The sequence below is a fragment of the Alexandromys fortis genome, unplaced genomic scaffold (assembly GCF_014885135.2).
Source record: "Alexandromys fortis isolate MF-2015 unplaced genomic scaffold, M_Fortis_MF-2015_v1.1 scaffold_108, whole genome shotgun sequence".
In the NCBI taxonomy this organism is placed as follows: domain Eukaryota; kingdom Metazoa; phylum Chordata; class Mammalia; order Rodentia; family Cricetidae; genus Alexandromys; species Alexandromys fortis.
This window is the reverse complement of record NW_026067994.1, coordinates 5170609-5183524: the sequence shown is the minus strand read 5'-3', so window position 1 is coordinate 5183524 and position 12916 is coordinate 5170609. Positions and strand designations below refer to the sequence as shown.

Genomic DNA, 12916 nt, shown 5'->3' with positions numbered 1-12916 from the left:
GAGACACTTGATGCTTGAGGCTACACATCAGAAGGTTCCAATTATAATCCAAACATCAGGATAATGCCCAACTTCGATCAAACGGTACATGACTAGCTGATATAACTTTAAATGAAATACAAGAAATGCAATAAAAAGCATATAAGAACCCTTCAGAATTAAAATAAAATTGCTATCAAGTGTATTGAGAGCACATTGATGCTGATGCAGGGAATATAACAATGCCTGGCAGCACCTTTGTAGGATAACATGCTCCTGATAATCACAGAAGACACAAAGAGTTGGACTAGACTAGAGGAATGAATGAATTTACCTCAAGTTGTCTGTATTGCTTTCAAAGAACATAATGCAGGAAAATCCAATAATAAAACCTATGAGGAAAGAAAAGAAATGAAGAAAGGATGAGACAAATGTGGGAAAGAGAATGTCCAGGTCAATGTGCATGTTCCATCAAGTGAAGTTTTTGAAGTATTTGCTGAGGAAGGTGAAAAGCTCTCCTCTTCGAGACTTCATCAGTTTTAAGGAATGATGATATTTTTTTTTTGCTCCCCAAAGTAGACTTTTTCCTCGAATTTTTATTTCTGAAGTGGTTAGAATTGAGCATGGAACCGTGGGCATACTCAACAAGCAAGAACCAAGTGTCCTCCATTCCTGGAAGGAAGCCTTGAGATTCCTGAAGCTGAGGTGTAGCTTTATGTGGTTGCTGTGGGCAAGTGTGTTCTCTTCACCGCCTTTGTCTCCAAGGAGTGTGTTGGATGTGTTTACTGCAATGTCAGGAACTGAAATGTCCCTTAGCTGTGTCCTAAGCCATGGCCTCACTAACCATAGTCTGTGGTGCTGTCATTCTTTAAGTGACGGTGCCCTTGCCAGTCCTAAGACAATAGATTCTTTGGTTTTGACTTTATGAAATGTCCATGACCATATTAAAATAAAGCATTATGATGTCTATGAAAGGAATTTCTATCCCTTTTCAGTGTTGAGAATTGAACTCAGGGTCTCATATATGTTAAACATATATACTACCATTATATATAAATGAAATATTTATTTCATATATATTTTATAAATATATATGAAAGCCTGAGTTCAACAAAAACTTTTTTTGTTTGTTTTTTTTGAGACAGTGTTTCTTGGTAGCTTTGGTGCCTGTCCTGGAACTAGTTCTTGTAGACAAGGCTGACCCTACCTCTGCCTCCTGAGTACTGGGATTAAAGGCATGCTCCAACACCGGAGGGCTTAGCAAATTCTTTTTTGTTTTTTAATGCAAAGAGAACATGTCTATCTAAAGTTTATGGTGGGAAAGAGCAAAACAAATAAACAAAATCCCCCAGAACTGAGTGGACAAGTAAACAGTGTAACATCAGATATATGCTAGCAAGGAAATATTCAAGACATTCAAGGCAAGAACACAATTGCTTCTGTTTAGAGTATCATGGCCTTTGGAGAACGACTCTGTAAGGATGAAGACAGTGAGCTATTAACAGAGTTCTGCCAGTGTGAGCATGCACAAGGCTTTGAGACAGCTGTTGGTAACTGGGTAGAGAAGGGATGCCAGAGTACATGATTTGCCTGTAACTCAAGCCCTGGGCATTGTCTCCCAGTTGTACGTTGTGGTCTTTGGGTTTCTTGCTTTGCCAGTTATGTGTTTTTCCATCCAGAATCTGGCATTACAGCCACAAACAGGTATTAAAGGTGTGTTTATCCAGGCCAGTATTTTTTCCCATTGCTCTGCGTAGTTTTTTTTTTTTTTTTGGGTGCTGGACTTTTTATAAAAATCATAATTATTTTGTGATATTTTTCTAGACTGACTCACAGCATGTGGTCTGGATTGAACGGAAGAAGAATACATGTGCTGAAAGAAGAAGAATTCACAAAATCCGAAACCATGAGCAAATAAACAGAAAATCCAGAAACACAGATGCCCATGGGAAACGACAGAAGTCCTAATGTTCATATCACTGAGTGATAAGAGGAAACAGGGAAGAGCAGGCTGAAGAATTAGTTGATAAAATAATACATAAAACATTCCTTTGGTTAGATTGGCTCTCGTAGATTTTTTTTTAAAAGGCTATTGGGCATGAACTTGCTTCTCTGGTCTCTTTTTCACTCTTTCTTGGTAGATAGTAAGGCTGTCGATTCTGGTATATTAATTTTGTAACCTGTGACTTCCCTCAAAGGGCTTATCAACTTTGAATTCCCTGAAGTAATCTCCTGTTCTCCCTACCGTCTCTGACCTTGCTGTTGTGAGACAGCTGCCTGTACACACACAGTGTGAGAAGGCCAAGGCCAAGATAACCCCGGTGATCCATCCTCCCCTTTCATTGCCTGCACTGAGAGGCATGTGTGTGCTAAGGGAGTCCAGGACAGCCTGCAGTCTCTGATCCACACGGTCCAGGAAGACCCTGACCCACTCATTGGCTGTAGCGGCTACTGACCTGGGGTGGCACGGTGGTGTCAAGGTTCTGGGACCAGCCCCCAGCTCTTGAGACATTTCATCCAGTCAGCAGCACTGAATTGAGCCTGGATCCGGCCTGGCGGCTGTTAGTCCTGACTGAAGGTTGGGTTTCTGAGGCACCCAAGGGAGCAGAAGCTTCACGGTCCTCTTCTTCACGACTTCCTGCAATGGCATACCTCAGGTGATCCTTTCTGCCTCCCCTGGGGTTACCAGACTCTAAGATTCAAGTTCTGCCAGCTCTTAGAGACACATGCCCTTCCTGAACTCCTCCAGCCCCATTATCCTGAGCGTGCTCGTGGGACGTCCTCTAGACTTCTCACAGGGCATTCTGTAGGTCTGCCAGTCAGTCATGTGCAAGGATTTGTGGTACTAGCGCCCCGATTCCCATTTCAAGTCTCTCTACCCCAGCTCTTTCCTCTGCAGTTTCTTCTCTCCCTTACCCTGCTCACAGGTCTGTACGATGACTCTGAACTTGACAGTGTAGTTGTGGATGACAAGGAGGTGCTTTGGCGGTGTCCTCCCTGGACCGTGTGCACGGAGAGCCCCACCTTTCCTGAATCCCTTACCCCAATTTCCCAGCCTCGTCCTGTTGTGGTGTATCCTGTTTCAGGTGCTATGGGGAAGGATTTGTGGGAGCCCTGGAATTGGGGGACTTGGGTGGAGCCAGTGGAGCTACAGGCCTCCCTTCCACTAGGTTTCTTGGGAGAACACCTGCCCACGATGGGTGTCCTTTGCCATGGGCCTCTAGAAGTTTCTGGAGCAGCCTCCTGGCCCCTATGGCTCAAGGAGCCTCTGTGTTCCTCTTGTCGATGTCTCTTTTCCTTGCAGAAAGTGTCCTTCCTGGAGGAGAAGTCTGGCCATCTTCTTCTTGCCGCTTGTCTTCTCAGGTCTTGGTCCTCACTCTGAATTCAGAGATGACACGTTTAAAGTGTCTCCTGCCAGGTTGGTGCGAGCAGGGAGCGGGGAGCTTTGTTTCTTTTCCTGGGGAGACTAAGGAACACAAGCAGTCTAGTGTGCCCTGCTAACAGGAGCCTCATTGGTCTGGAGGCCCACAGTGGCCTTGACACACCTTCCTCTCTTTTCCCTCCACTCCAGGTTTAGGTGGTCTCGTTTGACCCCTTCCAAGCTGAAGGACAGATCTGTAGGACTTAGCACTGAAAAGAATGCTCAGGGCCAAGCGTACTTCACCCTGGAAGGTCACAAGTTCATGATCATTGGAGGCTCCATCCACTATTTCCGAGTGCCCAGGGAGTATTGGAAGGACCGCTTGCTGAAGCTTCGGGCCTGTGGTTTCAACACTGTCACCACGTGAGTACCTCTCTCCAGCCTTTATGGCCCGCTGTAGCCTACTGGGCTCCTGTCAGGGTTGCAGACTGGCCAAGTCAGGGTTCTGTGTTTGAGAGCACAGCATGAAGACTCAGCTGTAGACCAGCCATTTCCAGCCGGTGCTTTTACATTGTGTCCAGTTGTCCCTTAAATAGCATCCTTAGTTTGCTTTGTAATCCAAGCCTTGGATGAAGTTGATAGAATATGGGTGCTTTCACAGCAAGTGTCATCTGTTTTCTTGGCGGAGATGTAAACAAAATGGTCTTAGTTTGAAACTTCTATAATAGCTACTCGTTCGTTATTGTTTTTATTCTCTGACAATCTCTACATGTATATAGGGAATTTTGATCATTTTCACCTTCCTTTACATCTCAGCTTCCCACTGAAACCCTGCTCTTCTACAAATACCTCTTCTAGTTCATGTCTATTTTCACAGACTCGGTTTGGTTAGGGTTTCTTGCATGAGTATGAATGGGAGGGTATTTCTGGGGGCATGGACCAATCATCAGTGGCCACACCACTAAAGGAAGTGATGCCCCTTCCTTCTCTAGCCTATCAGTTGTCCCTGGGAGGTTCATGAACCTTTCTTTCTTCCATGACAAAATGTTGTCAGGTTCAGTCTTGTGAAGATCTTTACAGGTAACAACAGCCCTCCTGAGGTCATGAATGCAATGGCCATGTCATGTCCAGAAAAACTCTTCCAAAGCACACCTCACCATCCTTTCGTTCTTCTATTTTTTTCCATCTTCTCTTTGGTGACATTTCCTAAGCCCTGGAGTGCTGACACACAGAGTAGTACAACAGTTTAGAGTGAGCACTACAGCATTCTTTCTTCACATGGATCAGCTCCTGATGTGGGGCTGACTTCTTACTAGTAAAGAAACTGCCTAGGCCCATTTGATAGGCCAACCCTAAGGTAGGCAGAGAAAACAGAATAGGATGCTGGGAGAAAGAAGCTGAGTCAGGAGTCGCCATGATTCTCCCACTCCAGACAGACGCAGGTTAAGATCTTCTCTGGTAAGCCAGCTCGTGGACTACACAGATTATTAGAAATGGGTTAGATCAATATGTAAGAGCTAGCCAATAAGAGGCTACAGATAACGGGGCCAGGCAGTGTTTAAAAGAATACAGTTTCCGTGTAATTATTTCGAGCATAAGCTAGCCATGCGGGCGGCCGGGTGCCGGGGACGCAGCCCCGCCGCTTTTATCACTACAAGCTCCTGTTACTTGAAATTAATTTGATGATGGCCAAGAGCAGCGCTAATCTATGGATATAAACACGAGCATTTATCCAGTCACTTCACGGTCCTTTAATGAACTCTAGTGGCAACACACCCCCAGGCGTACATGCGTGCATCGACTAGTAGACGTGGTTTGGTAGTGATTTATTATAAGTATGTTTATCTATGGTTATAAGTGAAATTGATTTAAATTTTATGTGTGCCTTTGTCCAGTTTCATCTCAGTCTTATATGTAAGGTCACAGAGTGACTCTTTTTCTACTCACTGAAAATGATTTACACAGACTTACCCTTACCCATAAATGCTCATAAAGGTTTACCTGTAAGAGCATGGGATGTAATCTACAGCTATGGGGTGATGAGTTAGGGGCCTTTGGTGGTTATGACATCATGTCTTCTCTTTCCCCTGAATGTATTTGTCTATGTCTTTTCCTCACCTTTCTATTTTGGGATTTATTCAGACTAAAATTTTTTCCCTTTTTCTGTCCTGTGCTTGCCAGAAATTATACATAGTGTTGTGCAGTCGGGCTACTTTTCCTTTCTTAATCTCATCTTTTGCTTTTTTTGTCTTTCCAAACAAGTAGTTTACAGCTTTCCTGGTGACTTTTCCAAAGATTAATTAAGGCTGTACTATTTGCTTTTCTCTTTCAATTCATTTACTATCTCCTTCTCTTACACCTTCTTTTCTTCTGAGTTGAACTCTACTTTAAAATATTTCATCAATTTGGTGGTATTTTTCTTCTTGACCTATTAGCTATTTGGAGATATGCTTTCTTTTATTTATTTATCTTCGTGTTTATCATTTTTAGCTGTCATTTTATAATTTTGTTGCAATATGGACCTATTAATGACATTTACTGTGATAGGCCCTGTTAATATTATTTAGTCGCCTTTTCAAAACAGGATGCGGCCAGGTGTGCAGTGGTCGTGTGTCTGTAGTGTCAGCACACTGAGGGGCTGAGGCAGGAGGATTGTGAATTAGAAGCCACCTTGAACTACATAGGGTATTGAAAATTAGTCTTAACAACACCTCATATATATTTGTTCGTTATTGAATTCTTTATGCTTTTAGTAGCCATGCCATGTGTATGTCTGTGTATACTGTGTGTGTGTGTCTGTCTGTCTGTCCTTATCGTCTACCTTGTTTGACATGGAAACTCTGCTGTCTTTTCATTGTGTGTGCCAGGATAGCTGACCAGTGGGTTTCTCAGAATTTTTCTGTCTTCTCTCCCACCCCACGTAGGACCATTGTGGTTAAATATGATTGAGGTACACATCTTGTTTTTATACTCATGGGTTCTGGAGATTTTTCACTCGGGTCCTCACACTTGTGGGACAAGCCCTTGTCCCTGGACCACCTCCTCGGCCCAGATCCTGAAGTTAGTTGTCCATTGAAATCTGTATCTGTATCATTCCTTTGCTGTTTTTATGTTTGTTTTTTACACATTTCACTCCTCTAACTCTGGCTGTGGAGCTGCTCTCTCTACCTCCTCTCAGCCAGTTTCTTCTTTACTCAATGCTACATTATTAAGTGGATGGAAAGCCGTGAGAGTGCGTTTGCTGGATGGATCCTCTTTTCCCATTTTTATTTCAGGCCACGTTTACTATCTGTTCACAATTTAGAATTGATTTTCCTGCTAATAGTTAGAGGAGCAGTTTTACCTTATCTCTTTATTTTTTATTTTTATTTTTATACTTTTTCCTTAATGTCACTTGTTAGTAGCAATCAAAATTTTCATTTTCTCCTTTCAAGTTATAATTATAAGTGTTGCTATGGATATTCTTTTCAGCAGACTAAATTTTTCACTCCTTCACCTAAATGCAGTCAGTTCCATTGTCATACACCACATTTATCACCCCAAATTACTCACTGCACAAAAACTGCATGTTTAAAAATCAGTTAGTAGGAAACAGGATGTTAGGAGTCCTAATTCCAAACTGTGTCATTGACTCACACAAAGTCACATAGTATGAACCAAACACATGTCCTTTGACACAGAGTACCCTTAGCCCTGTGGGTGTTGGCCCTGGCTGCCTCTCTCCTTCCTGAGCATGAGAGAGTGAGACTGTCCTTTATGATTCTTGCTCATAGAAACTATTGACTTTTCTTGTTTTAGTTAATTCTTATTAATAATTGTTGAAAACTGTACATATTTTTGGTTGTGTTTTCCCATTTTTTAATATCATTTCATAGTTATTTAAAAGAGTTGGCCAGGGTGGAGCTGCAGGCTGGTAGGACTTACTGAAGGAGGCAGAGGCAAAAGGATCTGGAGTTCAGGGCCAACATGGACTATACACTTTTATCTGGGCTATGGCTGCGCATGAGTTTAATCCCAGGATTCAGGAGGCAGAAGGAAGTGAATATCTAATTTGAGGCCAGCTTGAACTATAGCAGTGAATTCCAGGATAGGCTACAAAGATACAGAGAAATCCTGTCTCTAAAAACAAAACAAACAAATAAAATAGAAGACTGTGGAAGAACATATATAAGCCAATGAAAATCTAGGATTATTGGTTATCTTGAAACACAGTTGAATAGTAAGAGAGAGATGGTTATACCTGTGTAGCGGAGGTTAATTTTCATTGGAAACCTCAACTTGATGCAACATAAACACACACTAGGGCTTGGTATTGTATGAATAGGGGGAAATGTGATGCTTATTGTACTTCTTTGTACCCTCTTCCAGCTACATCCCTTGGAACCTCCATGAGCAAGAGAAGGGGAAATTTTACTTCTCTGAGATCCTGGACCTGGAGTATGTGGTCATTCTGTTACTGTGAGATAACCCAAGCAAGTTTTTTGCTGGGGAGGAGTATGCTTGACTTTTAAGAGGAGCCCTCATCGTGTCTTAGCACTAAAGACTTGTTCTTAGGAGAAAGGGTCTGCACACAGAGTCTGAACACTCCCTAGCCATAATCTGCCATCCTGCAACTTCTGACCTCCCCTTTCACAGAAGCTAGGGGCCTAAGACACTCGAAGTTGCCAAACTATAGAAGAGTCAATCCCTGAGTTGGGATGGGGACTTCCTCAGGTTAGCAAGGCTGAAGCTGGGGACTGAGCCCCTGTACTCAGTGTGACCCCTCCAGTAGAGCTCTGGGAATGGTTGTGATACTGAGAGTTAGTACAGACCCAGATCAGAGGGCCTCTGGTCTCCTTCCTGGAGCAGGGGTTCCCTGCTGTCTTGGGTTAAGGGGAAGTCACTCCCCACCAATGGTTGGGAGAGGAAGGGAAGGAAGATGGAGGACATCCCTACATCCTGTTGTGTCTGTGGGCTCTCTCTATGCTCAGCCACCCCTTTAAGCCAACCAGAAAGGGGCTGACTTTGTTTCCATTCCTAGGGCCTATGTTTCGCTGGCTGCATCTATAGGGCTGTGGGTAATTCTTCGACCAGGGCCATACATCTGTGCTGAGGTTGACCTAGGTGGGTTACCCAGGTGAGTTACCCCAGAATCCAGAGCTGTGACTTAGGCAGGTGCTTTGCTTTACAGTAAATAACTTCTCAAGCCGATGAGCATGATTGCTCCTGGCACTGGTTATGCCCTGAATTGAACTCTGCACTTCCTGCCCCGGCAGTTATGCCAGGCGTGTGGTGAGGAGGTTGTGTTCTGAGGTCACCCTGGGTTACAGAGTTAGAGTTGAGATGTGGGTCCTGGTGCACTGAGCATGTGCCCGTGAACAGCAGTGTGAGGGCTGCTGTGGAAATGCCAGGGTTCACCATCCTGCTCCTCCACAGAAAAGGGGTAATGGGCACCTGTGTTCTTTTCATGAGCTGGAAGAAAGGGACTGAAAGCTCTAAGGGAACATGATGACAACGTCTGGGATTGTCCCAGAGAGCTCAGCTCCTTCTCTGTCTTGCTTTTCTGGCATATTATCTCATCATAACACTGGCCATTCCCTTATCCCAGTTGATAGAGGCCCAGGTGAGAACACAGGGTCCTTTCCTGGCATCCTTCTATGTGACAGGACACTAGGACTTCTAGGTTCTGCCATCAGGTTATCCCTGTGGCTCCTCAGGTCAGAAATCAAAACAGAGCATTTCTTCAAGCTAAGGATATGCAACAGCAGGTGGTGCATAGCAAAAGCCCGAGCTTAAGCTGTGGGAGTATTGGGGAAGCCAACTGCTCCATGAATATCCTGGGAGCCTGGCCCTTAGCCTCCCCAGTGACATGTGTAGAACGTTTCTTGGCCTGTGAGCTACTGTTTTTCTTGGAGTCTTAGAACTTAGTGAAATAAGTGGTCATTTGTGTGAGGAATAGAGGCCATGATAAAAGCTAAAGGTCGTGTTCTACTCTGGAGAGCTAAGGAGAATGGAGGCCTGGGTAGCATGGAAAAAAGCTAAGACTTGGGAGTTTTTCCTGATCAGTCGGTACCTCAGCTTGATTCTTCAGAGCTGGGAAGGCCTCTTTCCTTGTTTGACTCACACATCTCTGAAGTCCTAGAGGATACTGTGAAAAGCTCATACGATACAGATCCCTTGAGCCCATTGAATATTCCAAAGCTAGGGTTATTAGGTAGACAGAAAGACATCCAGAGATAGGCGGCTCTGAGCAGAGATCTTTGCTGAGCTCAGCTGGCCAGACCCATCTTCTTTCCTGCTTCCTGTTTCATGCACGAATGTTTTGCCTCTTGTCCCCAGCTGGCTTCTGCGCTACCCCAAGCCACAACTGAGAACAACCCACTGGAACTTTGTTGAGGCTGTTGATAAGTACTTTGATCATCTGATTCCCAGGATACTTCCTCTGCAGGTAATCAATGTCCCTGCTCACGTTCATCAGAAAGCGTAGGCGGCTGTAGAACACGGCAGTCGGGATGAGGGGTTCTTCAGATGCACTTTAGTAGCAGGTTAGAGAATCATGGACAGCAGTGAGAAGAGCAATGGTTTCATACCACAGGCATCATGATGGCATCTCGGGAGCTCCTCCAGTCCCAGAGGACAGGGGGAATTTGTAATTCTGAAGGCTTTGCGGTGTTTTGGAGAGGTCATGGTGAGTTCCATTCTAAGTGACCTAGCTTGACCTAGCCTGTATGTCAGGAATCACAGGCAGGGGAACACTAGATAGAAGTGAGATGGTAACTCAGACTTTCACAACACGGTTTATGAGTTCTCACTCTCAGAGAGCTGCAAGCTCGGCCTGATTTCTGAAAGGTGAGGGCTGCTAGAAGATTCATTTCAGAGAACCACTGTGGCTCACCGTCCAGTAGTCATTCCCAGTGCCTCTGGGATATTCACCGACTTTCTTACAAGTTAGGTCTAGACCCTCAAGTTAAGCTTAGAACCATTGTTTGGTTCTTGTGGCTTAGCCCCAGAGCTTCTAAAAAGACATCACTGAGACAGGGATCCCATAAAGGTAGCTCTAGTTCTCTCTATGTACCTGATATCTGCTAACCTCACCAATCAGCTGGCTCATTGATAAAGAATACTCTAAATCATCTTGTTTTACCTGGTTAATATTGGGGGAAATTAAAAAAATATATAAAAATTATGAAAAATTAAATTCATCCAATGCTGCCCCATAGTAACTTAGTTGTCTTTTTAGGGGACAACCATTTTTAACAATATTTTTATATAACCAGCTCCCCCCCAATTTTCAGCGTTTAAAAGTGTGTGTATACATGTTCTTTCTAATATAAAGTATAGAACTCCTCGTGGTTGAAAACAAGAAACTGATGACTAATGAAGCCAGCTGTGTGCTTCCTGGATATTGGTAGCATCCAGTTAGTCCTTACTGAGCACAGGCTCTGTGCAACTTCCATGGTGACATGTTAGGTGTTGACAGCAATGCAAATCAGTCAGTTTAGAAGGAAAAGAAGACGGTCCATAAAAGAGAGGCGGCTATGTTAAGTACCTGCTCATGGGGGTGGGTTGGGGAAGAGAATGGAGGGGGTGCATTCTAAGGCAGGAGGAGTGCAGAGGAAGCTTATACGATGGATTAAGTGGAAAGGTAGATAGGGTAGACGTGGACAGGAGTTCATAGGTTTGAGAGCTCATAGCTAATGAATATGAGAAACAGAATGGAACCCGCTGGTCCTGTATCCACAAAGCCCTTTGGAAGGTAGAACACCTCATGAGCTTACATGCCTGGAGATGAATGAAGGTGCCTGACTCCAACAGACTTGAGAGAAAGCACCTATCATTTCTGGTATCTTTATTAGCAATCCTGGTCTCTAGACTTCTGCTCCAATAGTGAGGCTGCTCTTCAACTATCATCTGTTTGCTTCTCAGTACCACCATGGCGGCCCTGTTATTGCTTTCCAAGTAGAAAATGAATATGGGTCGTTTAGTAAAGATGGGAGCTACATGGAATATATTAAGGAGGTAAGAATGATTTTTTGCACCTGTATTTTTATTGTTTCTTCCTAATTTTGTGGCTTGCTACAATGTATACCTGATTTTCAGTCGCATGGGTGTTATGTGACTTTTCTTGGAGAGATGTGATCAACCCACTAGGAAACTAGTGATAGAATGAAGTATTGATTTCACCCAAGTCTAGGTTAATGAATCAGTGAGCATTTTTGGGTTACCTAGAGGAGCATGGGTGAGTCAAGGATAGCTGCCTCACTGAAAAGCCCATCCAGCACTCTCTTAGGAGCTCCTGGCATGATATGCAGGTAATTTGGCCTGTTGTCATCGCCTCTCTATAGCAGTTGTTCCTGATTGTGTAACTCTGGGAGGAGCCTTGTGAATCTCCTGTTTCACTGTATGTTTTGTTTACTTCTTGGGCTTTGGAGGCTTCCTTTACTTTCCCAGTTTTATATGCTTGTCTCTTCCAACCAGGAAGTACTGTTTCAATTTAGAGCAGATACATACTTACTCATGATCTCCATCATGAACATGTGAACATCAAGTTTCATTTTTTATAAATTTCCTACATAACAATGTCAATCAAGCTAAATATGAATAGCTTTTTTATTAGACAATATAGCTATATGTTTCTCTTCTGCACACCAGTTCCTGAATAATCACTCACAGGATTAATATTATTTATAAATGCTTCGCTGATGACCCAGGCTTATTACTAACTAGCTCTTTCATTTAAATTAACCCATATTTCTTATCTATGTTTTGCCACGTGGTTCATAGCTTATTACCTCATTTTCTACATGTCTTGCTTCCTTGGCAGCTGGCTGGCGTCTCTAGGACTCTTTTCTTCTCCTGTATCTTTGCTTGGATTTCCCACCCGGCTCTATCCTGCCTTGCCTATTTCCACAGCATAGAGAAAGACATCCCACAGTAGACAAAATGCGATGTTAGAAATCATTGTTCAAAGAACCTTCTTAAAACGTGAAAATTTGGTATTCCCATTCAAAGTCCACCATGGCTTACAGCTTTTTGGTTCATAGTATTTATATTTGTCTTCTTGGGGGCAGCGGTTATTCCCAGCCATGCTAGTGTCCTTTCTTGTAGCTTAGACCCTCCTTATGTAGACTTCCCTCGCTTAAGGAATCCAGGAGACTCCGGTCTCAATGGTCCTATGGCCTCAGGGTACACGGCATGTTATAATTTTTAGGTTCTGAGCTGACACAACCAGACATAGTACTGCCTACTTGGCTCTGCCAACTGGGAACAGATAGCCTGAGCCCCATCATTAATATTCAGCTAGTATTCCTTTTTCTTGATTTTTTTAAGGTTACTGAGGGGGGTGGGTGGTGTTTGCCTGTAATCTCAGCACTTGGGAGGCAGAGGCAGGAGGAGCAAGAGCTCCGGAGCATCCTCCACTCTATAGCAAGTTCAAGGGCAGCTTAGGTTACAGGAAAGAATTTTTTTTTAATTTTTTATTTAAAAGGTTTTTTTTTTTTCCTTTAACATGCCAACTACAGTTAACCTTCCCTCTCCTCCTCCTGCCCCTCCTCTTTCCCACTACCTAACTCCCATCTGCTCCTCATAAAGGGTAAG

The 12916-nt window shown here is 43.7% G+C and overlaps 1 protein-coding gene across 5 annotated transcripts in view; it reads left to right on the top strand.

Annotated features, from left to right (window-relative positions):
• Positions 1-2354: 2354 nt before the first annotated feature.
• The window catches only part of Glb1l3 (galactosidase beta 1 like 3), a 32393-nt gene continuing 21831 nt past the window's right edge, over positions 2355-12916 (top strand). For 4 of the 5 annotated variants that reach the window (XM_050160071.1, XM_050160072.1, XM_050160074.1 and 1 more), the window contains exons 1-7: positions 2355-2636; positions 3284-3397; positions 3551-3763; positions 7709-7777; positions 8361-8456; positions 9659-9767; positions 11246-11338. In XM_050160071.1, the coding sequence (XP_050016028.1) occupies positions 2623-2636; positions 3284-3397; positions 3551-3763; positions 7709-7777; positions 8361-8456; positions 9659-9767; positions 11246-11338 (708 nt within the window). In that variant the 5' untranslated portion in view covers positions 2355-2622. The remainder of the gene's footprint in view (positions 2637-3283; positions 3398-3550; positions 3764-7708; positions 7778-8360; positions 8457-9658; positions 9768-11245; positions 11339-12916) is intronic. The other variant, XM_050160073.1, reaches the window with a different exon arrangement.